Below are 26262 nucleotides of genomic sequence, written 5' to 3'. Positions count from 1 at the left end.
GTTTTAGAATGGAGTCTGAAATAAGTGATCTTGTACTCTACAGAATTTACTACCACATTTAATCAGTTGGAATAAGCGCAAGTCTACAGGATAGCAAATGAGCAACCCAATCTGGACTGATGTGTAGTCTGGTCCTTGTGCCAAATCCAATCTATTTCAACTTGATTATGTAAGAAATTTTTTTTAATTGCATGCTTTTTGTCAGTTCCATTTTGGTCACACACACATTGCTATTAATATAAAACATTAATGCCCATCATCTTGCAATTCTAATACAGCAAGCCCCAGTTATCCCATAATTTGGAGCATGATTAAAATAAGCATGCATAGGATAGCAATACAAAAGTTATTACATTGAATGCCATTTTTCAAAGCAGCCCTGATATCAAAGGAGTCAATATTTTGAATACTTCTTGTTAGGCACGTGTGCCCGTGATATACATAAGTCTGACCACCTCTCAGTCGTTAAATGCGGTGGCACAGCTTTAAAAACGAGCTCCACACTTCTGAGGAAGTGAGTGGGTTCCAAGTTAATTTTAATAAGCTGGAGGTACATACGCCCAAGATTCAGAGAGCTCTTCCCTCAGTGTTTCAGATTCAGTTGTTTGGTTTTTGAAAATATATATTACAAGGAATCTAAGTTATAGAAAGCCAATTATCGGAACGTGTGACAACAAATTAATAAATGTGTAGTTAGATGGGGAAGAATCAATCTTAGTCTCATGGACTGTCTAATGATACTTATTTTTCCAACATTATTGTATTTCTTTCAAACCTGGCAGTTTGGGTCTCCAAGAAGCAGCTTCAGAAATGGCAAAGGAAAGAAAATTTATCTTTGGTTCAGCAATGCCATTGATTAGGAAATCCATTTTATCTAAACCAGCTCAGGAAGGGGTTCCCTTAATACCCTGTTTCTCATATTTTAAGACATACCCATAAAATAAGCCATAGCAGGATTTTTAAGCATTCAAGGAATATAAGCCATACCCCGAAAATAAGACATAGTGATAGGCGCAGCAGCAATGCCGGCCGCGGCAGGAGGAGGAGGAAAAAAATAAGACATCCCTTGAAAATAAGCCATAGTGTGTTTTTTTGAGGAAAAAATAAATATAAGACGTGTCTTATAATATGAGAAACACGGTATTGAGATTTACGGTATTATGAGGTGAACCAAGTAAGAAATGTCTTATCAGTCTTTTATTTTAGAAGACAAAATGAAACAGTGAGCCCAACTAGAGAGCCAGGTTATTGGGTGAATTAACGTAAATTAGAATAAAACAGCATTCGTTATGTTAGTTCAAAGACCATAGCAGAAGGAATCCCGATTAATATCCCTCCTTTCTGAAAGCATAAATTGCACTCACTTTTATAGATCATAAATCATTTTACTATGGCAATGTTCAGAGTCTGGATGCACAAGTCAGGGTTGTTAATACCAATGTTATCTCCTATGATATCAGAATTTCAAATATTAATTCCTTCTGAAACTGGCAGTCAAGAAAGTGCTATTTGCCAGCTCATGCAATCTGAGCAAAAGCTGTTTGATTTGGTCTAATAGTGATGAGATATTGTATCCAATATATAAAAATGGCTATTGATGCTGTTCATTGGTATTGGTATTTAAAAATATTGTGTACCAGATTTTAAAGTGCTTCTTTTTATAGTTTGTACACTATTAAATATGTTTGTTTTTTAATCAACTGTGGAAACATGACCTTAACATCAAAATCAAGAGGACTGTAATACATTGTAGTCTAAGCTGCCCTTTAAATACCTGCCACCAACTGCTAGGAAGGCATAATTAAAACTTCTCCATTGACAGTATTTAAGGAGATTATCTCACACGTACCCAGACTTCCCCTCTAAGTTGGAGTTGACATGTGGGCACTTGCCTCCACTTGTACAGTAATGGAATTGTAAAGAGGTGCAGGAATTTTGGGTGCAAGTGTTTCAGGAAATTAGTTTCATAACAGGCCAATGGGTTCATCTCATGCCACAATTGGCCTTCCAGACCAGTACTTACACTTATAATGAAAACAATTGTTAGGCATAATGGAAACAATTGTTAGCCATTTATTAGTGGCAGCCAGATCTCTTGTGGTTAGACATTGGAAGGATTTGAAAGAGGTCAATACTGAGCATTGGTACCAAATCTGGCAAATTGTACTTCTAGAAAAACTGATCCAGACAGTTAGTGTGGAGAGGTCAAAAGGGATTTTTTAAATTGTTTATAAAGTAGAATAAAGTTACTCGCCTCCTTTGGCATACACCCATCTCTGGGTTATATGCTTTGACCATTTGTGAAAATGTAGTCGTGAAAATCTCTACAAGACTCTGTTGTTGGACTGTTGAACATGCAAAGAGGAAAAATCAGACTGTTACCTTGTGATACTGCTTGCTGTGTTGTAGTTGCTCGGTTGTACTTACCAATTTCCTTTTGTGCTCTTCCCTGAACCTGAGATACGCAATATCAGAGGGTTAATTACATGTCCAAATGTAAATGGGGGGGTTATTATCATTGTCATTATTGTTTTCATTTGTATTTTCATTCTGATGTTTATGTGAGGTCATATTGTCACTTATGCTTTCTGAAAATTAATAAAGATGTTTATTATACTATTCTTGCATTCTGGAAGGTGTTCAACTATGTTTTACTTAGGGTAGACTCATTGAAATTAATGAACATGTCTAAGTTAGGTCCATAAAACTTAGTTGCATACCACTGGTAAGCACTTCCCAAATAAGCACGTAAATAATTGCTCTATAAATCTGGTCAAGTTGGATTACTGCCTGTGACTGCACCATTAACTGCAGATATTATTAGCTTATAATAAAGGACTTTATAAGCAAGGCTGCCAGGTTTAAATTAACTGGACTTTCTTGTTATGACAGACCTGGGAACTGTGGTTAAACTATGGTTTCTTGGAACAAGCCAGGATAAGAAACCATGGTGTGACCGTGGCTTGTTTCAAGAAACCAGAGGTTAAGTAGTTTGTCCTTAATGGATATAACAGACCAGAGATTAAAAATGGAAGCAGATGCTTCACATCTCCTTGTGGCTTGCTGCGAGAGGAGCGTTATGTGACACCAAGGCTCACCCAGGTATGACTAAACAGTTCCATTTACACGACTATAGCATCTCTCAGCATCACAGACTATCAAAGAATATAATGGAATAGGTGGCACAGCTTTGAGATGGTTGTTTCTACCTACTGAGGCATTCTCAGAGCAACTGTTGTCATAACCACTCATAGACTAATCAAAGAATTTTTTCTTGCCCTCCCTGCTATTTTATGTACAGCAGTTGGGTAAAATAATGTTAGTTTGGCGTGAAATACCAATATATTAGCAGCATCCTGTTGTATTTTTAATTATTCAATTTCTTCAAGCTCATCAAATCAGTGAAAAGTCTTGGCTCAAGCAGGGGAGGTAGGTTCACACTGCCCTAGAGAAAAAATTGCACCATGGAGTACATCTCCTGGATCTACAGCTCAGATAGCAATGGGTGGCAGGGGTGTTGCTTTTGAGCAATTAGCAGTGACTCTTCTTCCAAGAGTGAGATTCGGCTACCATCTATAATGCCTACGTAGTACCCTTTCTGATTTTGAAATATTTACAATATTTCTGTATGAGCATATGAATATAAATAACCCATCTAGTCCAACAGCCTATTTTCATAGTGGCCAATCAGAGGTCCATGGCAGTGTTAACAGCATTGTCTCCCTACCTGTGTATCCAAGCAACTGGTACTCAAAAGCTGTGCCTGAAATGGAGGGAGAACATACATAGTCACTGATGACCTTATCATTCATGAATTGGTATAAACCTCTTTTAAAGCCATCGCTACATCATGTGCTGTGTAAAGAAGTACATTCTTTTGCCTGTCCTGAAGCTTGATTTCTGCACAATTGGACTCCTTTTGGGATCATACAAACCTGGTCCAATACCTAAATCCAGAATTAAACATGTTCAAGTGCTCACAGCTGCTCCAAAGTGCCTTTTTCTGCCTTCTTCATTTGACTCCATGCTTGGGTTTCAGTAGTTTTCCCATGTGGCAGTAATTTCTGTAGTGCAGTGCAAGTGTTTTTTATTCTGGGAAAAACACTTGTGTTGTACTTTACAAACACTATTTTTCAACCAACAACTTTAAAAAGAAAAGAAGATAAGGTATATGCAAATTAGCCCAAAGTGATCCTCTTGTTCCTTCTGTCAAATGACTATAAAGCAGTCTAGGAAACAACATAGAAAAAATGGCGCCCAAGCACAGGGATGCAAGATCATTGATTTGACAGTCCTCTTATTACCAACATATGAGTTATCCCCACTGCTTTATTAAATTTTTGAAGCTGCAGGAAATTAACAAAACAACTTTTAATGAAATGAAACAAAAAGTCTCCTTTAGAAACCAAGTATTCAGAGTATTAAATGGTATCAAATTGTTTCCCTGGGTAGTTTAACAAAATAAAAATTTAAAAACTGGCATTTATTAATCAGCTCAATTTTTAATACACAGTTTAAGAATGTTGGCAGTGTAGAAGAAAATTAGTTTTTAAAACAAACCTGAATTTACCACCAGCAATACATTAAAGATGTGGAATCTCCAATAAGCAGTTCCAAAGAACAGTTGATCTTAATCACCAGCTACTGGAATACTGTTTAGTATAGCTGTGAGATAGATTGAAATCATTCCCACAGTTGGGGACCAAGGCATACTCATGACGTATTGGAGCTTCAGAACTATACTAGTAGTAGTCTTGGGGAAAAACTTAACAGTTCTACAGACATTTGCAGAAAATACCCAGGCAGTGGGAATAGCACTCCAGGATTTTGGTTTGTTTGATTAGTCTTACAAATACTGAAATAATTGGATTTACACTAATAAGTAAAGGTTAGAACACTGAAGTAGATAATGGCAGATCCCATTTGGTCCACACAAAAATCACAAATATTTAACTAATTATGTTTTAATAGGACATAGTAAACCTCAAAATTAAACACAGAATTCAGGAGTTTGGGCTGGCAAAAAAAGAGAGACGAGAATACTAAAGAGCATTTTCCACCATTTACTCTCATTATCAAAAATATTTTTCAACTCTTCTTGCAAAACAGAAACAAAAAAAGTACATACGGAACACGTACATCACATCCTTCTTTCTATGGCTTTAACCCCCCCTCCCAAACACACACACCCTGCCCTACCCACAGAAAAGACAGGGAGGAAACAAACCAAAAAGCCAACAAAAACGCTATTTGACCACATTCACATAAAATGACACCATGGTACACTACAGAACAAAAAGGAGGCATCATCCAATTGGTGTCCAAAACCTTTTGCTTACTTTTCAGACCTAGTAACCATCATTGTACATGCTTTGTGCCAAATCCAAAGTGTCTAACGTCATAATTCCCTGACAATGTCACTTAATGAACAACTAGATGGCAAATGTAAAGGAGTTTTAGAAATTCTGGCATCACTTCTCTTCAAACAGGCTATTGAACTATTGCCCTTAAAATAGCAGGGTAATCTTTTCCATTCTAGTCAGCCCATAGATACGCAAATTGAGGAACTTAAATGCTAGACCAGAAGTAGCCAACATGGTGACCTTCAGGTGATGTGGATCACAACTCCCATCAGCACCAGTCAGCATGGTCAGGAATGATAGGAGTTGCAATCTAACATCTGGATGCTACCACACTGAGTATCCCAGTTCTAGGCACATATCTCAACAATAGGAGGATTGATACAAAGTGGTATATTTTCAATTTTACAGTTTGCTGTTTCTTTCATAGTATAACTGGAAATAAGCTAAAGACAAAAGCTTGTGTATGGAGCAGGATGTAGAACAGCTCTGATGGGCTCCAAGATTAACTTGCAACATCCACCACACCAATTCCATGCCTGGCACATCCCTGCTGTTCCAAACTTGGGTACACAGCAACATGTTAGTCACTTTCAACCAATGCGCTGCTTTGTCTCATCTTGGTGCATCCAGCTGGTGTCTAATCCTATCCAGGACTCCACCCAGATAGGAGCAGATTTATGCAAGCAAGGCTGGGGGAAACAGGCACTAGGATCTTGAAGTAGTAGCTGCATGGGAGGACCTCAGCAGAAAGTCAATGCCCGTACAGTGTCATCATGCCGCTATTATTCCAAACATGTTTGTGTGAAGGGAGAGGGGCTATGCTCTTGCCAACAGCTAAAAACTAACGTATACAATGATGTCTCAGTAATTTTGGCATGAGAATTAAATTGCTTTTATTTTGTAGCTAACTAGCACATTCCAAAATATACATTACCTATTTCATAATGAACTCCACAATAATAACTTGAAGATTAACGTTTACAGTATGACACATAATGCAAAAGACTAGTGACATCAATCTGCAGATTCTTCCAAAAATAATAATAAAATAATAATAAATCTTCAAAGGCTGCTTCATGACAATGGAACTTCTATTGGTATTTTTGAAATATTACTCTAGAGAAAAAGAAACATATATTTGAGAATCTTGAGTGTTCAAATCTGACAGTAGGGCCCAGTTTCGTAGTTTTCTTTGCTTCAGGACAGCATACACTAGATGAAAAATTAAAATAACTTAAATTTTTGAACAAGTTTAAAGTGCTCCATTACTAATCTCCCTATCCACAATAACGTGGTAATAGAAGACTAGCTGTGACATTTTTACTACATCTGCAGCATGAGCGTGACGCTGATTTCCTGCGACATTGACTCTAAACATGGGTACATAATAAATTACCACAACTGTGATGGACTGACTAGAAACCATTGTTGTATATTCAATCAATCTCTGATTAAGCACAAAGCATGAACTGGTACAAGGTCAGTATTTGCCCAAAAGTAATTGTGTATTATAAATCATTTACATTAGCATTTGATCTGAAACTATGAGGTGCTGTAAGAACAAAAGACAGTTTCAGGGTAACTCCGCAATTACCGTCAAACTATTTCCCAGACACTAACACACAACATAGCAATGAAAAACACTTGATACAAGTGATCTATATGCAGGAGCTCCGGCAAGTTAATCAGAACCATAGCTGCCCTCAAAATTATAGCAGTCCCCCTACCAAAGGCAGGAGAGAAAGATCAAAAAGAAAAAAATTGACTCAGCAGTCATATCTCATGTCTATAGCTTCGTCCAAGTTCTTATCATCGTTTGTACTGGCAGCTAAAAACGTTGCTACTGGTGACCCTGTCATATTAATTACACTGGTACTTGTGCTGGCATTGCGCACAGCAATGCTTGTCACATTAATGCCCAAGGTAAGCCTAGTCTGCTCCAAGGCCTTTTCTGGCACTGCAAATGCCTCCAGTTTCTTCTCCCCATTAGCCATATATGAATTTTGGCAGCCACGGCATATGCAGTCTAAGCAAGCTTTACGGTTCGAGTAACAAGGACAGCGTTGGCCACGACATGTAAGAACACTTGGATTTTGGGTGGCTCGACCACATTTGCACCCCTTCTTTTCCTGTGGCTTTTTGTACACCGTTTTTGTTAGACCGCCTGGCACATGACTGCCACCTCTTGATTTTTTCAGCATTCCTGTTTTGGATTTCGGGTGGGGTTTCTTGGCGGTGTGGTCTAGAGTCTTTTTCATGCCTTTATTTGCTAAGAGTACAGTTTTGCCTATTTTAGGAGCGGTGCCTCCATTTGGTACAGCTGCAACAGGCTGCAAAGACATCTTTGTATCCTGTTTCACTGTTACCGGGGCTGAGGCTCCCAACGTTGGGCCACAAAGGATGCTGGAAATTGGAAGAGGCTGAACCTTTTCACTGTCACTTTCAGAACGCGATCGCTTTCTATTTAATTTTACCGCCTTCGGTGTCGCAGCTGTACATGAAATCCCATAAGGTGAAGCACCCATTGACATGAACATGCTATGGCTAGGAGGTGGAGGACAAAGCTGTAAAAAAGGGCCGTTGGATATATTGGTTTCCAAGCTGTGTTGCAGATTAGGACCACAGACCTCTGTGTTGGAGTCCAAGCTCCGCAGCACTTCCTCAACACTAAGTAGAAGAGAATCACCAGGTTTGGGGTCTTTGCTGAAACTGCAAGTATCACTGCTTGCCACACACAAGTCACTAGGAGAAACTGGATCACAGATAGGCTGAAGACTGCTGGAAATAGCTTCAGTTTCTACATACTGTCCAGGGTGAAGATTGCTAGAAATATCGTCACTTTTTAAGCACTGGTCAGGCTGAAGATTGCTAGAATTGTCGTCAGTTTCTATGCACTGTGCAGGGCTACACACATCAACTGTATTTGCATGTTCAGGAGAAGGAATATTTGCTCCAATTTTATCTACTGACAGCCCATTGCAATTGGGCAACCCATTAATAGTGGAGCCTTTCACATCAGACTCATATGTGCTTTCAGGAACAGAAGAATGGCATGCTGGAGGCTCATTAGCATGCTCTGAGGTTGAAGGTGATGGGGAATGTGTGATACACAATGCAACGGCTTCATCAGATGTTTCTTCTGTATCTTCATGGAGTGCAGCACCATCTTTAAGCAAAGTCAATAGATCTGGAGAAGTCTCAGCAGCTTTTTTAATATCCCGTGCTAGTGGTGTTTGTGTAATGTACTCACATAGTTTTTTATAGCAATTCACTAGAATGCTTAACTGTTTATTTTCTTCAAACTGCTCATAGTCCTTGCACCAACTACACGATGGTTTCATCATCATCTTCTGGCCCTTACAGGTTTTGCATACATAATGCTGGCATGTGGAATTGGTGGGTGCAATTGGATCTTGCAGCAGATTTCCTAAAATGAAAAAAAAAGTATTTTAAAAACTCATCAGCCACCAAACAAATATTCTCACTCTCAGTGCTCCACCATATTCACTTGGCTTTGTACAATTAGAGTGAAGCCCAGAAAATTCTATACTTCTGCAATCATTGACAAATATTTGCTCAAATTACAGAATTCTTGCAACCATCAGCAAATGACTGATCAAATCCCCCTCCTCTCATGTGTTCTCTGGTATTGCACCAAACCATGCTTACTAGATTTCTCAATAGTATAAGCCCTTGAAAAATGCCCTGCAATTTTTGGGACAAGGCGTAGTAAATTCTTTGGCAAAAATTAAGTAAATTCAGCAAGGTGGCACAACTCTTTAAATATACTTATACCTTGGCAGCAGAAATGTGCTGCTGCCCCTGTTGGAGAACTAAAAGTTTTTTGAATTAAGAATTTCACTGACTTTCACCAATCCTGTTTTCAAATGGGAAGGGAAAAACACAACATTGAGTCACAAGTAAGAAAAGAGATTAACAATTAGGTAAAAAAGCCATGTATTCCTTAATGCTCAAAAGGTGGCAAAAAAGTGATGTGGTTTACATAGATATTTTTAAATCACTTTTTTCAAACATAAACTATAAAAATAACACAAAGAATACAAGGTATGTCCATCATTACTTGCACATCTTCCTTCACCTTGCAGTTCAAAAGCCAGGAGACAGTAAGAAAGAGATTACCGCACGCATCTGAAAAGCTATCAGATGTATCAGCTTTTCAATACTTTCAACATGTCAACCAAAAGATACCTGCACCTGCTATTTAATACTTTAGCTATAGTTGTGATATAAAGCTGAAACATTCTCATGAATTCTTCACGTGGAGCTTTGCTATGCGCTATGCTTACCCCATGAGTGCAGTCCCACCTTGCAAGGCTGCTCTAGTTGATGAGAGTTCCAACGGGTCCACAACAAGGGGACAGAAAGTTGGAAGGGGCAGAAATCACACAAACAGTGAAGGATGAATTGTTTCTCTTTCTCCACTTAGTGGCTAAGTTCCACAGTTCGTCTCTCTTCTAACCATATCTTAGGGATATGTAGCAGGCAGCTAAGAAGAGAGGTAAAAGGCAGAGGAGAGGAGAGAGAGAAAGAGCCAGTAGTATTTACCTTCAAAAAGAAATTACAGTACCATCCCCTCTAATGTTGCTCTCTGCCTCTTGGCAGGGAATCCTCCAGAATACTCTACAAAAAGAGCTCACGTGTGACTAGCATAATGTGTAGCTAGGCAATTAATGTTAAACAAACAATAAGAAATAGCAGTCATCTGAGTAAAATGATAAAAGATGCTTGAAAATGGTCTCTGTGTGTTCACACACACACAAACACAGATAAATATACAGAATTTGACTGTGCAAGTCAAAGGACCTGAAACCCTTCCTCAGAAAATACTACAGAGGCAGTTACCTATTCTGTATTAAAGAAAGGAAGAAAAATAAATAAAAAATGAAACTGCAAGTTATTAAAATGAGAAGAGCTTGAAATAAAAGAAGCGGCAGGCTAAGAAAAATCGCAAGTACACGCACAAAAATCAATTAGGGACAATTCAGTCTCCTGCTGCATCATCCCCTCCTGTGCACACACAGCTTGAACATGTGCATTTCTGCACATAAGAACAGACGATCATCCACTATGTTATTAATTTAAGGGAAAACAGTACATTTACTAAATGCCAACAGCAAGTCGAGCAATATAACTATTAAAGAAAGCAGGCTTATTAGCAGCTTGCAATGCCTGAGCACAATCTCTATCCCAGTTTACTACATTTATAAAATACTAGCTGGCCTGACCATGCGTTGCTGTTGTTCTTTCCTGTGATTCCCCCCACTCTGTCCGGACACATGACTTATCCTGCCCCCTCCCTGTCCCAACCCATGAGCTATCGAGCCCCCTTCCCCCCCCACCCCCGCGGCACATCCCTGTGACTGGCCCCACGCTGTCCTGACTCCCCCACCCACCCCCGTCTGAGCCCTCTGTTGTCTCCGGGGAGTGTTGGCCCCTCCCCCCTGTTTCTCCATACCTTGGCCCCCACCCTTGGAGAAGGAACTGTCAGTTTCTGGGTTCTATTTCCCAGTATATTTACTTTTGTCTGAGCCCTCTGTTGTCCCTGGGGAGTGTTGTCCCTTCCTCCCTATATCTCCATACATTGGCTACTGCACACACATTGTGAACATATATATATATATATATATATATATATATATATATATATATATATATATATCTTATTTTTAAAAAATAAGAACATGAGAAGCAGAAGTTACTATTGTTTAATTTTATTTTTTGGGTTGACATTTATTTTGGTGGGTATTGTATAATTTGGGCGTTGTTGTGTGTTTTGTGGTTTGTTTGTTTGTTTGTTTTGGTTTTTTGGATTTTCTAATTTTGGAGTAGGTGTTTTGAATGTAGGATGTGGTGTTGCTTTGAGGACTTAAACCGGGGAGAGAAAGTGCATGGTTGTTTTTGTTTTTTTAAAGACGCAGAGGCTGGCAATCAGTCATAGTATAAAGCCTAGGTTAAAAGGGGCATGACTGCCCTTACTTAAAATGGCCGCCGTAGCCCCGCACGTGACACAACGCCCACTAAATTAAAAAGCAAAAACCCCTCGTCATGCCCCCAAGTGTGTGTTAGGGGAAAAAATGAATGACTGCCTAATGCTGCCAGGTGTTTATTAATGCAGCCTTTGGAGAGGCTTTGGGTTTGGGCTTTGGAGGTGGAATGGTCGTTTTGGCTGTCGGCCAACTCAGTTTTCCCTGTCCCAACCCACCCCCCACTGCTTTGGCTGACTCAGGATCCTCCCTCCCCCCCATGGCTATGTGTTGTGCCTCATCCCTGTGTCCCCGCCCCCCGTTGTGAAAGGCCCTATTCTGTTTGTTTTTCCCTGCTTGGCAGTGCTGCAGCCTATTGAAAAAGCTGGGCCTTGTTACTGCAAAAGGACTGTTTTCAGTTGGTTGCTGTGGAATTTTGTGGTGTCATATGGCAGCGCAGCTGCTGGAGTCTTCAGAGCTTCTGGTGGTGACGTCTAATTTGGGTGCCACTTTTTGTGTTTAATCATTATTTTAGTGGGACCCAGGTGGCTCTGTGGGTTAAACCACTGAGTCTAGGGCTTGCTGATCAGAAGGTCGGCAGTTCGAATCCCTGTGACAGGGTGAGCTCCTGTTGCTTGGTCCCAGCTCCTGCCAACCTAGCAGTTTGAAAGCACGTCAAAATGCAAGTAGATAAATAGGAACCGCTACAGCGGGAAGGTAAACGGCATCTCCATGTGCTGCTCTGGTTTGCCAGAAGTGGCTTTGTCATGCTGGCCACATGACCTGGAAGCTATACGCTGGCTCCCTCGGCCAATAATGCGAGATGAGCGTGCAACCCCAGAGTCGGTCACGACTGGACCTAATTGTCAGGGGTCCCTTTACCTTTAATCATTATTTTAGGTGTGAAAGGTGTGGTTTTTTTGGGGGGGGGAATTATGCCAGATCCCTCCCTGATGGGCATGGCACGTTGTGGCCAAATTTGTTATATTACGGTTCAGCAGTTACGGAGAATGGCTGTTTCATCCGCGTGCGCAATGCCTACATTTTTATATATATAGATAACCACCACAAAAGTAGTAGAGATTTTGTGAACAAAGATACAGATAAGCTCTATACCTAACTTTTCTAAGAGCATAAATGAGCTGGAGGCAATCTTAGGCAATACTACTATTAATGACTCACTGAATTACAAACAACAAAACCCTGCTAATTGAGAGTTGAAATTTTAATGAAGGCAAATCAACTCTCAACTTAACACACTTATGGGCAACCTGTGGACCACATGTTGTCGTCATGAATCTTCTTTGGCTGTTATTTAACTAAATTTGCTGCTACCGTAGCCAATATAACCTCTAAATCTGCCATGATGTTGCCAATGATTACCCCAACCAAATATCCACTGAATTTAACTGCCCACTGCCTTTATTTGATCCAGCACTATTTCCTGCTGCCAATCAGAGTACATGTGGTAGTGTGTCTACATCAGGATAGTCCAATTTTTCATACAAAGTCAGTTGCTGTGCATGGGGGTGGGAGAGGCAAAAAATGTATTTAAAAAAAAACCCGCCCTCATGCTGCCTTCCCTTAGCTAGCTAAGTAAGGCTTTGGGAAGGAGATGCAAGGCTCTGGCAGGGTTCTAGAACCCCATACCTCCTTTCCAAAGCTCGGAAAGTGAAAACTAAGCTTTGGGAAGGAGGCAGGTGTACTCTAGGACCCTGTCAGAGCCCTTACACCTCCTTCCCAAAGCCCAGTGCCTCCTTACCCAGCTTTGGAAAGGCAGTGGGGAGTCTTTTTTGGGGGTGAAGTTGTCAAATGTTGTTAAGGGCCGCCAATAAAAGGCTTTGAGGGTCACATGAGGCCCTCAGGCCATGGGCTGGACTGCCGTGGTCTACATGGTGATCTACCAAACACACTATGATCAGACATTACAGCTGACTCAAGATCCCAACAGTTATTGAGGACGAACTAGGGAGCTGTGCCACATTGTAGTTCCCCAGTGGGTGCTTACAGTGGGTGCTGCCCCATAATGCATCCCACCAAGATAATCTGGTCTAGGAACATGTGCAGAGGAGTGTGACCAAGATGAGCAAGTCTTATGAGGAAGAGATGAGGGAGCTGGGTACATTTAGCCTGGAAAAGAAGAGGTTGAGAGGAGATAAGATAGCCATCTTCAAATAACTAAAGGGCTGTCACATGAAGGATGGAGGCAAATGCCCACAAGAGGTGGATATAGTGTTGGATCAATCCATCAACCTCTGATGGGTGATTTAGAAAGACTGGGTCCGGCATCACTTTCGCTGCGTGTATGTGTCAGTATTCATACTCAGCAGTTACATCTCAACGCAGCTCCTTTCTTGGAAATGTCTTCAGGGTTGAAGGTACACACAGTAGGCAATAAACACTCATGGATGCCATAAAGATTCAGTCAAGTGTAGAAGTTTACTTGACTGGCATAAAAGCATATTGGTAGCAAATATACATATAGACATTCACCACTGATGTGGTCAAGGCATGCTTAGAGTCCAACAAGAGTCCAAGACACTCTCTTTGCTGCTCTCACAATTCACAAGCAGGAGACTCACAGCAAGTTACAAGTTACACAGAACCATAGTTATCAGTACTTGCTGTCATACTGTATGCATGTCCAAAGAAAAGTTCCCACAGACAATCCTTGCATCAAAACAATTTCAGCCTTCTGCTGCTTCTTGAAACAACTTACAGTATCTGTTTCTGGAACAAATGATCTCTCTCTCTCTCTCTCTCTCTCTCTCTCTCTCTCTCTCTCTCTCTCTCTCACACACACACACACACACACACACACACACACAGAGAGAGAGAGAGAGAGAGAGAGAGAGAGAAAGAGAGAGAATATCCAACATACGGGTGCCCCTTGTTTTTAAAGCAGAGGTTGGCTGATCTTCTGCCAGGTAGTATGATTGCACTGGATGACCTTTATGGTCCCTTCCAACCCTACAATTCTATGATTCTATGTCACAACATCCATTAGCCAGCTTCAAAGGAAAGAAACATGAGCGCACACTAACTGTGCTCCAAATTCTTTATTTTCTGCCTTTGCAGTCCAGCTTGAACTCAAGCCAGGTTGCAAAGGAAGATCCCTTTGCAAGTGTGGATTGGCTACATTGGGATGTTCAATTAGAAACTTTTTCATTCAGTTGATTCCTGCAAAGTTTGCTGCTCATGTCAATTACTGCTTATAGCTGCAGCCTCCCTCAGTGTACTTTAAGACTCCTGATTGTTCCCTTGTCTTTACTTTCCCCACTGCTGCTGTCAGGCGTAGTTTTCAGGAAATGGCCTCACAAGCCAATAGCACCCCTGCTAGGTCTAATTTCGCTACCAGGTTCCCCATCACTGACCTAAAAGCAGACTGAAGGTAGTTAATGACATGCTAAATTATGTTTCAGTACACTGTATCAAAGTTAAGTTGGAACTTTAATAAAAAGCTGAAAGCATATAAATCAAGTGAGGACACCAGACTCTTTCTAACTCAAAACATACATTTCTCAGGGCCTTCCTCAGAGGAAGCTATGAGCATAGCAGCATTCCACTCAAAGAGGAGAAAGGGATTTGAGACTACCATCACTATGATCTGAGCACTTATACATACTGAGGAGCTGACTTGCCAGAGAATTCCTAAAAAGGGTAGCAGGAGGGGAACTAATGGAAAGTGAGGAAGTGAGGGGAATGGAGCTGGCAACTGTTAAGGAAAAGCAGTCTTAAAACCGGTAGTAAGATTCAGTGCAGGACAATCACATTTAGTATCAAGCATCTCCTAAAAAATATATTACCATATATAGTTTTCTATGCAGATTCTAATTCTGGTAGTAAAAATTGTAAAAATGATCCTTATTCTAGTTATAAAATTTGAGTCCTGAATAAGAGCATTTTACAAACTTGAGACTGGAAAAGGTCAAGTTGGAAAGAAATGTGAGAACCGCAAGCCTGGCAGACAGGGAAAGTGAAGATCTAGGAGTAAAGGTAGACACCCATCAGACTTGGATCCATTTGCAAAAGATATATGATACACTTGCCTTATCAGCTTTGGTTTTTTACTTGAATTCTAAGAGCCACCAAGTGGATCCATTTGCAAAAGATATATGATACAAAAATATTCTGAGTTCAAGTTTGTTTTGAGTACCAAAACTGAATTCAGCTCACAATCCTTCTATACAATAATTGATTCTAATTACCTCATCGCTCAATTTTTCTTCATTTCAGCAGTATAATTTTGGGAGTCATTTTGCTGTTGCCATTGTTAAATAACCGAGTCAGAAATCCTTACCAATCTACTGTGTCATCCAAATATTTTACAGTAGATCTGGATTTACCTTCTGCCTACTCTGTCAGTACAGAAATCCCCCTCTCAATTGCTGCTCAAGGGACTATTTTGTTTTGAAGCAGACACTGACCAATGATGCAATAAAATATGGATTTTCCTCTAAAACTACAGGAGCTTGTATTTTAAAAAAATACAATACTGATGGAAAATATCGCACCATATCTTACATCACATGAAACAAAAGGAAAGCTACCTATTATGCATGCAATCCTCCTAATTGCTCATACAGTACCGTGTTTCTCATATTTTAAGGCATCCCCAAAAAATAAGCCATGACAGGATTTCCAAGGGTTGGTGAAAAATAAGGCATACCCCGAAAATAAGCTCTAGCGCAAAGCCCTGACCGAGCGAGAGGCGAAGCCGCGGGACCCAGCAGGAGCCTCGGTTTCCCCTGTGCAAAGCCCTGGGACCCCGCAAGAGCCTCAGCGCGCAGCGCGCTAACCCCCGTGACCCGGCTGGACCCGCAGCTCAAGCTGCGGCAGCTGGCAGGAGCCGCGGCAGCTGGCAGGAGCCGCGGCAAAGCCCTGGGACCCGTCAAGAGCCTCAGCACGCGCGTGCTAACCCCCCGGGAACCGGCTGGAGCCGAAGCTCAAGCCGCGACAGCTGGCAAAAGCCGCGGCGAAGCCCTGGGACCTGGCAAGAGCCTCAGCGCGTGCACACACACTAACCCCCGGGACCCAGCTGGACCCGCAGCTCAAGCCACGGCAGCTGGCAGGAGCCGCGGCGAAGCCCTGGGACCCAGCAAGAGACTCAGCGCGCGCGCGCTAACCCCCGGGACCCGGCTGGACCCGCAGCTCAAGCCGCAGCAGCTGGCAGGAGCCGCGGCGAAGCCCTGGGACCCGACCCGTCTAGAGCCTCAGCGCGCACGCGCGCTAACCCCCAGGACCCGGCTGGAGCCGTAGCTCAAGCCACGGCAGCTGGCAGGAGCCGCGGCGAAGCCCTGGGACCCAGGAACAGCCTCAGCGCGCGCGCGCGCTAACCCCCGGGAACCGGCTGGAGCCGCAGCTCAAGACAGCTGACAGGAGCCGCGGCGAAGCCCTGGGACCCGGCAACAGCCTCAGCGCACGCGCGCTAACCCCCGGGACCTGGCTGGATCCGAACTGAAGCAGCGCTAAGCCCCGGGAGCCGGCAGGAGCCGCGGCGCGTGAAGCCCGAAGCCCTGGGACCTGGCAGTACCCTTAGCGCACTGTGCTTGAAGCCCTCGGACTGCAAAAGTACAGTACTTAATTAAAAAAATAAGACATCCCTTGAAAATAAGCCATGGTGTGTTTTTTTGAGGAAAAAATAAATATAAGACGTGTCTTATAATATGAGAAACACGGTATTGTTTTATTTTACTGGTAGCTTGAAGTTTTACAGATTCCAGGCTTTGTTAAAAACTGATACCAATGTGAGAACATCGACTTCCTCAAACACCACTTTAAAACTTATCTAGAGCACTGAAGTTTCCTCCATTTGTCCCATTTGATTGAAACAGACCCACCAGTAAACCCCCTTGTGCAGGATAATGTGACATTATGAAGTTATAGCCCTGCTGCAACTAACACAATGAGTTTTGCAGCATGATTGAACTGTCATGTTTGGCATGTATAATGGCATTGTAGCAATGTAACAATTGATGCTGCATCACCACAAAATTGTCACTGTTGCAACTATGACACTGAAAAGGTTAATAACTAAGAGAATAGCAGTCACTAGGTTAATTAGGATCCTCCCCACTGTTTGAGGTCTGAGGTTACATCTCCACTCACGGGGGGGGGGGGAGGTGTCATATCTACTACTGTACACTCATTGAACAGCCATTGACACAAATCTGACACTGCCTTCCTCTCATACATCGCAGCACAGGATTCCAACCAGTTCATTTAGCAACCACAACACAGAACCAGCAGAGTATGAGGTGTGTGAGATCTGGGGATCAAGATGCCCAACATGTGCCTACATCACTCTGCTCTCGCACATATAATATGCAATAGATTAGGAGTGTTATGGTGCAGCTCCACATAGGCCATATTACTCTAAATCCTAGAATATATTTTAGGCAATTGTCTCTAATCTTCCATTGTGTGTAAAAGGTTTTTTTTTCAGTCACCAATTGAAGCAAACTCTCAAGAACAAAATAAGTACACCACCGGTCTTTTTTATGTGATCACAGATTAACCATGTATTCACTTAGAAACAAAGCTATGTTCATATGCTGCAAATCAGGCAGCTGACACACTGGTCCTGTTCACATGTCACAATAAACAGTTAAATCATGACTTATTGTGAACGGTAAGCTAAGAACAAACCTTAGTTTTTAGTTGTGGCTTATTTGGAGAGACACAAACCATGAATTCTTGTTCACATGTAATCCTAATCTAAACCTTGTGGTTTGTTTCTGCAGCAGGGTTTCCATTGTTGCATTGGATTCCTGTGTTGTGCAATATTGAATACAGCCTCATAATTCCAAATACTGTATAAAAAACAGTGGATGCTCAGGTTGTGAACATGATCCGTGCGAGAGGCATGTTCACAACCCAAAGCATTTGCAACCCACAGTGCCATGTCTGCGCGGGTCACAGTTCGGCACTTCTGCGCATGCACAAAGTGCAATTTAGTGATTCTGTGCATGCGCGAGCGCCGAAACCCGGAAGTAACCCATTCAGGTACTTCCGGGTTCGGCGCAGGACACAACCTGAAAAGACGCAACTTGAAGAGTCTGTAACCCGAGGTATGACTGTATTGCCCTTTGAGTGTTAAAAAAATAAGTTCTCTCCCCTACAGGAAGACATACAGCTGTACCAAATAACAAACAAAACTGTTCATTTCACAGAGAGAACACTTTTTGATTCTGTTTTATTAAAATTTATATCCTGCTTAATCAATGTGTGTTTCTGTAACAATAATAGCCTTTGAAATTTGGTTCTAATATGCCATCAATTCCATTCACCTTACATTTTAAACTGCATCCAAATCTCCATGACATACCATGCATCCTAGGCAGAGACCTAAGGATTAGCATTTCCTGAACCCATATTTGAGGTGTTGATTTGCAGAATAAGAGTCATTATTTCATCTTGGACTTTGTTCAGTACCAGGTTAACTATCATAAAAATATTGTTTGTGTATAAACAGTCATTGTAAACTAGGGAAGAGCTGGTATTCAACACATTTTTTTACCAATCAGTCCCAAGCAGAGGGTCTTCTCAGTAGTGGCACCTTCCTTTTGTAACACCGCCCCATCAGATGTCAAGGAGATAAATAACTATGCAACTTTTAGAAGACACCTGAAAACAGCCCTGTACAGTATTAGGAGGTTTTTAAGGTTTGATGTCTTATTATGTTTTTTATGTGTTGGAAGCCACCCACAGTGGCTGAGGCAACCCAGTCAGATGGGTGAGGTTTAAATAATAAAATTATTATTATTATTAAGCAATTATGGCTACGCTATCATACAAATTATCAGTTCTTCCAGTTCTAAGAATTATGTCTAATTTAACTTCATTAATAAAAATCAATGTATTTCCATTTACTACCAGAATGTCCAGCTCCAACACAAATATATTTTCCTTACTAGTGTTTCCAACTTAAATTACTTTGAAGCCACTTGGAACAAAAGGGAAAATGCGTTAACAGACTTGAAAAAGGAGATACCTTTCTTATTGGCAGCAGGCCCAGCGCCAGTGGCCACTCACTTGGGGTCCCTTCCAACTCTACAACTCTATGATTCTACGGTAGGAGAACCACAGCACCTCAAATTGTTATTCATATGTCCTATAACAAAGGTAAGGTCAGGACCCTCCAGCCTATGGGCCAAATGTGGCCCCTCAGTCCCATCTATCAAGTCCTCAATCCTGACCCTTTACCACTAGCATGAACTAGAAGGAATAACATGGCCTAAAAACATGAAAGCTATGTTTAACATAGTGAGCGTTACTGCAAATATATAGCAGTTGAAACAGCCCTTTTTAAAGCAACCACAATAAAAAGAGACCACATAGGATTTCGACCAACAGTCAAAAGCACAATCCAGTTAAACTTGATCCTGTCAGCAACATCAAACCGAATGTTCATACTGATTCCAAAGTTGAAGCATTTAAAGTTTAGTAAGCAATCCTACAGTAGATAGGGAATAAAATTTACTTTCAGAAAAGACTACAGAGCATTTGGTTTACAATGGAAAGAGTAATTTGCTAAAATCAAATTCAAGCCAGCTTGTTTCTGCATCAAGCAATGGAGTAACAGAATCTCAGTAAATCAAAATACACCATGTATTCCAGTCAGGGGCGGAGCTACCTGCCCTGGCACCCAAAGTGGCGCGGGGGCAGAGCTAGCCGCCTGCACGGCAAGCATACCTAGCCACCTGCGCAGAGAGCATGGGGGGACGTCCCTAGCCACTGAAGCAGTGAGCATCTCTAGCCATTTGTGTGGAGAGCGGGCGCTAGCCGCCTGGCGGGAGAGGGGGGGGCACCGCTAGCCGCCCGCACGGAGAGCATGGAGGGAGTGGCACAGCGAGGTCACCCACCCTCACGACTGACAGCCGGTGCGTACCACACACCTCACACTCGCCTTCCTCCGCCAGTGATTCCAGTCAGGGTTATTGCTAATCTACATTGGTCTGAGTCTTGTGCTTTTATATTCATTTCCAGTAGGCTTGTGCCAGCAAGCGCACCTGAACCCACAGAAAGAAAAACTGGATGTCTAGAAGAGTTTTTCTTGCTCTCTGATCAATTCCTCTGTGCTCTCTGGCATCTACCAAAAGTTTAAACATGCTCCTCCCTCTCCCATCTGATTGGTCACTCTCCCTTCCCTTCTCAGGCTATCCACAAAATGATGGAACAGTGAACTGTGGTGGATGTGCATTTGTGGAACATAAAAGTAAGTGTGTCAAGGAAAAGTGACAATGCAAGTAGAAAGAGGCACATGGGGCACACCATGAAGACCAGCGCCATCGTGGCACAGAAATAAGGCTCCATGGCAAGAATCATTGTGATTTTTACAAGATATGCCCTATTGCAGGCATCCCCAAACTGCGGCCCTCCAGATGTTTTGGCCTACAACTCCCATGATCCCTAGCTAACAGGACCAGTGGTCAGGGATGATGGGAATTGTAGTCCAAAACATCTGGAGGGCCGAAGTTTGGGGATGCCTGCCCTATTGGATAACTAGATAGCTCAATAGGTTAGAGCATAATGCCAAGGTTGCAGGTTCGAGCCCCATATGAGAATACTGCATATTCCTGCATTACAGGAGATTAGACTAGATGATCCTCAGAGTCCCTTCCAACTTTATGATTCTATATTCCATGCAACACTGATTCTATGTTGGCATCTGTCTGTCTCAAAAGACAATGGAGTGTAACTCCAGGGATGAAGTCAAACCACTGCATTAGCAGCACTGAAGTGACCTGCCCAGGCGAAAGCCTGTGCAGTGTGTATGGAGGTCCTGAGCTGCCCAGATGACAAGACCCCCATCTAGGCCTCACTGATGTGATCCAAAGAAAATAAAAGCAATAAGTTTGGCACCAGCTTGGCAACAGGAGCTGCCAGAAGGAGGCATACAAGACACCATCCAACAGTCTTATTAGAGACTCCACTCTGGATTTGTGTATGGTTTACTTATTAGCCTTTTCTTCTCCCAAAGATATCCCTATGAAACATCATTAAATTATTGCCAATATTGGTTTCTACTGATTGCACTGTAAAAACCAACTATCTAGTGCTTGCCAGAGCTACCATGGGACATGGATTTGTTCTGAAGATCTCCATTTTGTACCATGGTGGCAGTGACAAGCATTGGATCTGTGTAGGCCCTTCTTCATGTGCCTCCACCACGAGAGGTCTGGAGGGTGGCAACACAATAATGGGCCTTTGTTCCAGTGGTTCCCTGTTTGTGGAAAGGCTCTCCCCAGTGAGGTTCATCTGGCACCTTCATTATACACCTTTAGACGCCAGGCAAAAACATTCCTCTTTGACTGATTGACATCCAATGCACTTTTAAAATGTGTTGGGGGGGGGTATTGAATTGCTTTTGTTTTTATTTTGATTATGTATTTTGTGTTCTTATATTGTGATTTTATCTTGTGAACCGCTCTGAGACCTGCAGGTATAATATACACAGATTTTAATAATATTTTTATAGATCAATCCATGGAGACATATATCATCCATCATTTGATGGTGTCTTAGGGGAAGTTCCATGTAAAAATCATGAAAATACAAGAAGATCTGCTTTTAATCCAATTTCCATGTTTTCTCTTTTTCCATGCCCCACAGCAGCTATTTTGAGACTGGTGCCCACAAAATTCTCTCACGATTCCACATACCCACAAGTCCAAAAGGTTAATATTATAAATAATAATAAATAATAATAATAATAATAATAATAATAATAATAATAATTTATTATTTATACCCCGCCCATCTGGCTGGGTTTCCCCAGCCACTCTGGGCAGCTTCCAACAGAAAAATAAAATAAAATAATCTATTAAACATTAAAAGCCTCCCTAAACAGAGCTGTCTTCAGATGTCTTCTAAAAATCTGGTAGCTGTTTTTCTCTTTGACATCTGATGGGAGGGCGTTCCACAGGGCGGGCGCCACTACCAAGGCTGAGGATCTACCAAGGTTGCTAGCTTTGCCAGATTTTCTCACCAATGTATCAGCTGTGTCAAATGCCAGCCCTATCACAAGGTTGAATCAGTTGTCTCAGGTAGAAAGAGATCCATTGACATAATGAAAAGGACAGGTATTTAACCACATATAGGGTGAAATTCAACATAGCATTATGACAATCATTCTGCCAGTGCAAAAATTTCTGCTCGTGCAACAAAATGTTCTCCCCCCCCCTCCCACCGCACAACCCTTAAATCTGCTCTAGGTGTTCCAACCCCCTGGAGCAAAGTGGGGGGGGGCAGGGATTGCCACTACACAAGCATAAATCCTTCTACTGACAGGACAGGTTAGTAGAAAATCACCTATATTATTCCCCTTTCACAACAGAGTTTAAGCACAGAACTTATGTTAAACTTTGTTTAATTCAATGTTAACCAATGGCTTTAATAGAATGCTTGATCATAGCAATAAGAAATGGGTGTGTGGACTCAGTTTTGGGAATGGCAAGTTATGCACTGCGGAGAACTAGGAGCTACCTGAATTCTCTGCCTGAGGTGACAAGGTGCCTTGAGTCAGCTCCAGTCATTCACTGGAGATGAACTTCAGAAGTTAGGTTTTATTTTAAATTAATACCTTCAATGTAACTGAGAATTCTTTTTTTAAAAGGAATATGTGAATGAAGAGTTAAGGACCTGACACACAGTCTAAAATTTGTTCCCTCTTGCAAAAAGCAATCCCAGTCTCTCACAAACTCTGTTCTAAATGGTAGCAGTAAAAATATTTAACCTATTTCTGTTAATTTTAAGATGAAATGACTAAAATATATCGTATCAGTACATTAAAAGAGTGATAACAGTATACGTTACAATGTCCCTATGCAATTTAAGACTGCTTGCATTTACTGTACTCCTATGCTCAACCTTACAATGCAGGTTGTTCATTACTGTATTGAGTACTCTGGTTAGAGTGTTTCTACACATGAAGTTCTGTTATCCAACTACCAAAACAAACTGAACACCATCAGTACAGGGATGACCTTACCCCTTCCTCTCAGTATACAACTTTTTCCCTCAAGCCTTGTTTACCAACTCAGCGAACATTATACTGTATACGGTGTGTGTGTGTGTGTGTGTGTGTGTGTGTGTGTGTGTGTGTCTTCAAATGCGTTGTACACAAAGCAAACACAACTACTGCCAAAACTTTTAACTTCACAGAGTAACAGACCTACTATACAACAGACCTACTATGGAAAACATTCTCACCGTCAGTCCAAACTTATGCTACGCTATAAGTGTTAGCCTGATATCCTATGCACGCTTACTTGGGAGTACAGGACCATAATAAAGCTTACTTTCAAGTAAGCATACAGTTAGTCTTTAAGGTGTTAGCAAAACAAACAAACAAAAGTTTGCCCTAACAAATCAACGTAGGCTATTCCGCTTAAGCGAACAGGCAAAGTATGGAACCCCATTAGGGTTATAAAAATATTAAAGTTTTCAGAAGCCCATCTCGTTCACAGAGCGGCAAAGGTTCTTATTGTTGTCTGTATCCCGCTCCCTCCGGGGGTGTCCCAGTCATTTACAGCATTTACTCAAGGAGCCGACAAGCCCCTTCCTAGGTCAGTTTCAAGGAGGGGAGCGCGGGGAGACGACTTTCACAACTCTCGGGAGGGAAGAGCGAGTCGCCCTGCGGGGCGCGCGCACCTCTCCGCTGCCAGGCGAGGTTTGCCCGAACAGGCGGCGGAGGCTTTGCTCCCTGCCCATTTCCAGTGGGTGTAGCGAGTGAGGCGAGACCGAGCCAAAGGGACGGACGGAGGGAGGGAAAAGGAGGGTGCCGGCTCGCCCGCGGCCCAGAACAATAGAAAGCGCCTCACTCACCGCACACACAACAAGAGAGCGACTGCCGGAAGTAGGGCAGCAGCTTGCCGATCTCGGCCAGGCACTGCGGGTCCTCTCCGGGGCCGTAGTTGAGCACCAGGCGACTGGCGGAGATGTACAAGGCTGTAGCATTCACCGGGTTCATCGCAGACGCTGAGGCCGACGGCTCCGGGCTGAGAAGAAAGCGCGGCTCCGCGCCCGGGCAGGGCAGGCCGAGGGGCGGCTGCACTCCTAGCCCCGCATCGAAGCGCCGTCACAGCCAGGGCCGGAGCCGGAGCCGGAGCCGGGGCCTGCTCCTCCTCCTCCTCGCCGCCACCTCCCCTTGCCTGCCCTCCCCCGCCGCAGCTCCTCTTCGCGCCGAGCGGCGGCGGCGGCCCAGGCGACTACTCCAGGCGGCCGGCCATGCCGGCCTTCCTCGCTCGCCCTCCCGGGGCGCCTCAGGCCGAGGGGAGGCCCCGCATGCGGGGGAGGGGCCGAGGCAGGATCCGCGAACCCAGCGCGCAGGGCGACGGCCCGGGCCCGGCTCTGGTAGGGGCGGGGGGGGAGGCGCCTCCGCCCGGAGTTTCAGCACCGCCGCATCACCGCGCGGCTCCCAGGGCCTCCTCCGCGGGGCCAACGGCTTCGCTCCTCCCGGCCGTTCTCGGCGTAAGAACCATCCACCGCACCCCCCAGCCCCAACGTCAATAGCAACCGTTAGATCCAACCGTCACTGCGTAGCCATCACCGCGGCCGCCTGGGTTCGCCACTGCGCATGCGCGGCCATTCCCTCTCCCTCTCTCTCACTCACACTCTCAGCACACCCACCCCCTTCGTGTCTCGTCGGGCGCCCGAGCCGTCTTTCCCAAGCGAGTTGGGCGGAGCTCGGGAGACGCTGGGCGAGCCCGACTAAGGCCCAGTGTCTTCCTTAAAGCCGGTTAGCGGTAGCGCTGCCCCCGGGAGTGACGCGGCGCTCGGGAACGTAATCCTCTCACCATTATCAAAACAACGCTAAGCGGCCCTGCACACTCCTCACGCCAGGCCTTTGCGGAGCTTCCTCAGCAAACGCAGAACCTGTTTTGAATCTCGGCGCCCAGATTGGGACGTGCGAGGGACGGCTAGGGATGTCTCTGAGCGCCAACAGAGTGTTGTTGGCCCGTCGCCGCTGCGAAACTCGTAGGCAGACGCGGCCTCCCTGGGCGGGCTCATTATTTCATAGCTGCCAAGTTATCCCTTTTTTTAAGGGATTTTCCCTTATGCTGAATAGGCTTCCTCGCGAGAAAAGGGAAAACTTGGCAGCTATGTTATTTTAGTAAGGAAAAGCACTGCCGGAATATCTAGATTGGCCTTCTCTAAATAACCCAAAACAACCTCGCCACTTGCACAGTTAATGAATACTATACTCTCCAAGTAAAAACATTAAAAATTTGAAGTCCTGCAACTGGATCCGGTGCACGTTCACTCAGAAGTAAGTTCCGCTGAGTTTAAGGGGATTTACTCGCAAGTAACTGAAAAGCCTTGTTTCACTCGAGAGTATATACACGTGTACTTACAGTTGGGCAACATCTTTATTAGAACCAAACAAAATCCCACAAAATTGTGGCAAGCTTCGAATCTCCCCAAACGCTTAAATTATTCAATTTGTTACGCAAAGCAGAAACAAGGGAGGAGGGGGAATAAAAGTTAAAAAATCAGGCCAACTGTCAACTTGGATTATTGTTCTTAATTTTAGAATACTGTAATCCTTTGGGGCACAATCCAGTCTACCATAGTCACCACCCATCTGCAGAATACTGTATTCTCATAGATGCAGTAGAACCAGATTGCCATAAAGGAACTGAATGCTATGTAAAGGCAGAAGATTTTAAAGTGTAAAGGCAGAAGATTTTAAAGTGTTATGAACTGCCCTGGAATCCATTTAGAAGGGTAGCATATCAATATAATAAATAGATTCAATAGAAGGACTACATTTCCAAAATTGCCTGCCAGCCAGCTTTTTCTCTCCCCTCAATATCAATTGTACTGCTTGTTGAGCGGAGAAAAGTAACTGGCTGGGAATGTAGATGGTGTACCCAGACCTCAATTAAAAGTTATTAGGCAGTCTTCCTCAA

General features: G+C 43.1%; 1 protein-coding gene across 1 annotated transcript; it reads right to left on the bottom strand.

Annotated features, from left to right (window-relative positions):
• Positions 1-1147: 1147 nt before the first annotated feature.
• On the bottom strand, positions 1148-24912 carry MSL2 (MSL complex subunit 2). Its single transcript, XM_035132393.2, has 2 exons — positions 24176-24912; positions 1148-8790 (listed from the first exon to the last, which is right to left on the bottom strand). The coding sequence occupies exons 1-2, from the start codon at positions 24318-24320 to the stop codon at positions 7130-7132; spliced, it is 1806 nt and encodes a 601-aa protein (XP_034988284.1). The 5' UTR covers positions 24321-24912; the 3' UTR covers positions 1148-7129.
• Positions 24913-26262: the final 1350 nt, after the last annotated feature.

Source organism: Zootoca vivipara, chromosome 5 (genome assembly GCF_963506605.1).
Source record: "Zootoca vivipara chromosome 5, rZooViv1.1, whole genome shotgun sequence".
Lineage (NCBI taxonomy): Eukaryota > Metazoa > Chordata > Lepidosauria > Squamata > Lacertidae > Zootoca > Zootoca vivipara.
Note: the sequence above shows the minus strand (reverse complement) of the source record. Positions and strands in the feature narration are given on the sequence as shown.

What these genes read in the sequence shown, in the direction of transcription:
- MSL2 (XM_035132393.2), bottom strand. Translation starts at nt 24,320, where the DNA reads ATGAACCCGGTGAATGCTACAGCCTTGTACATCTCCGCCAGTCGCCTG. An exon ending in GCTCTCTTGTTGTGTGTGCG is followed by an intron (nt 8,791 to 24,175) that starts GTGAGTGAGGCG and finishes TTTTCATTTTAG; the next exon opens with GAAATCTGCTGCAAGATCCA.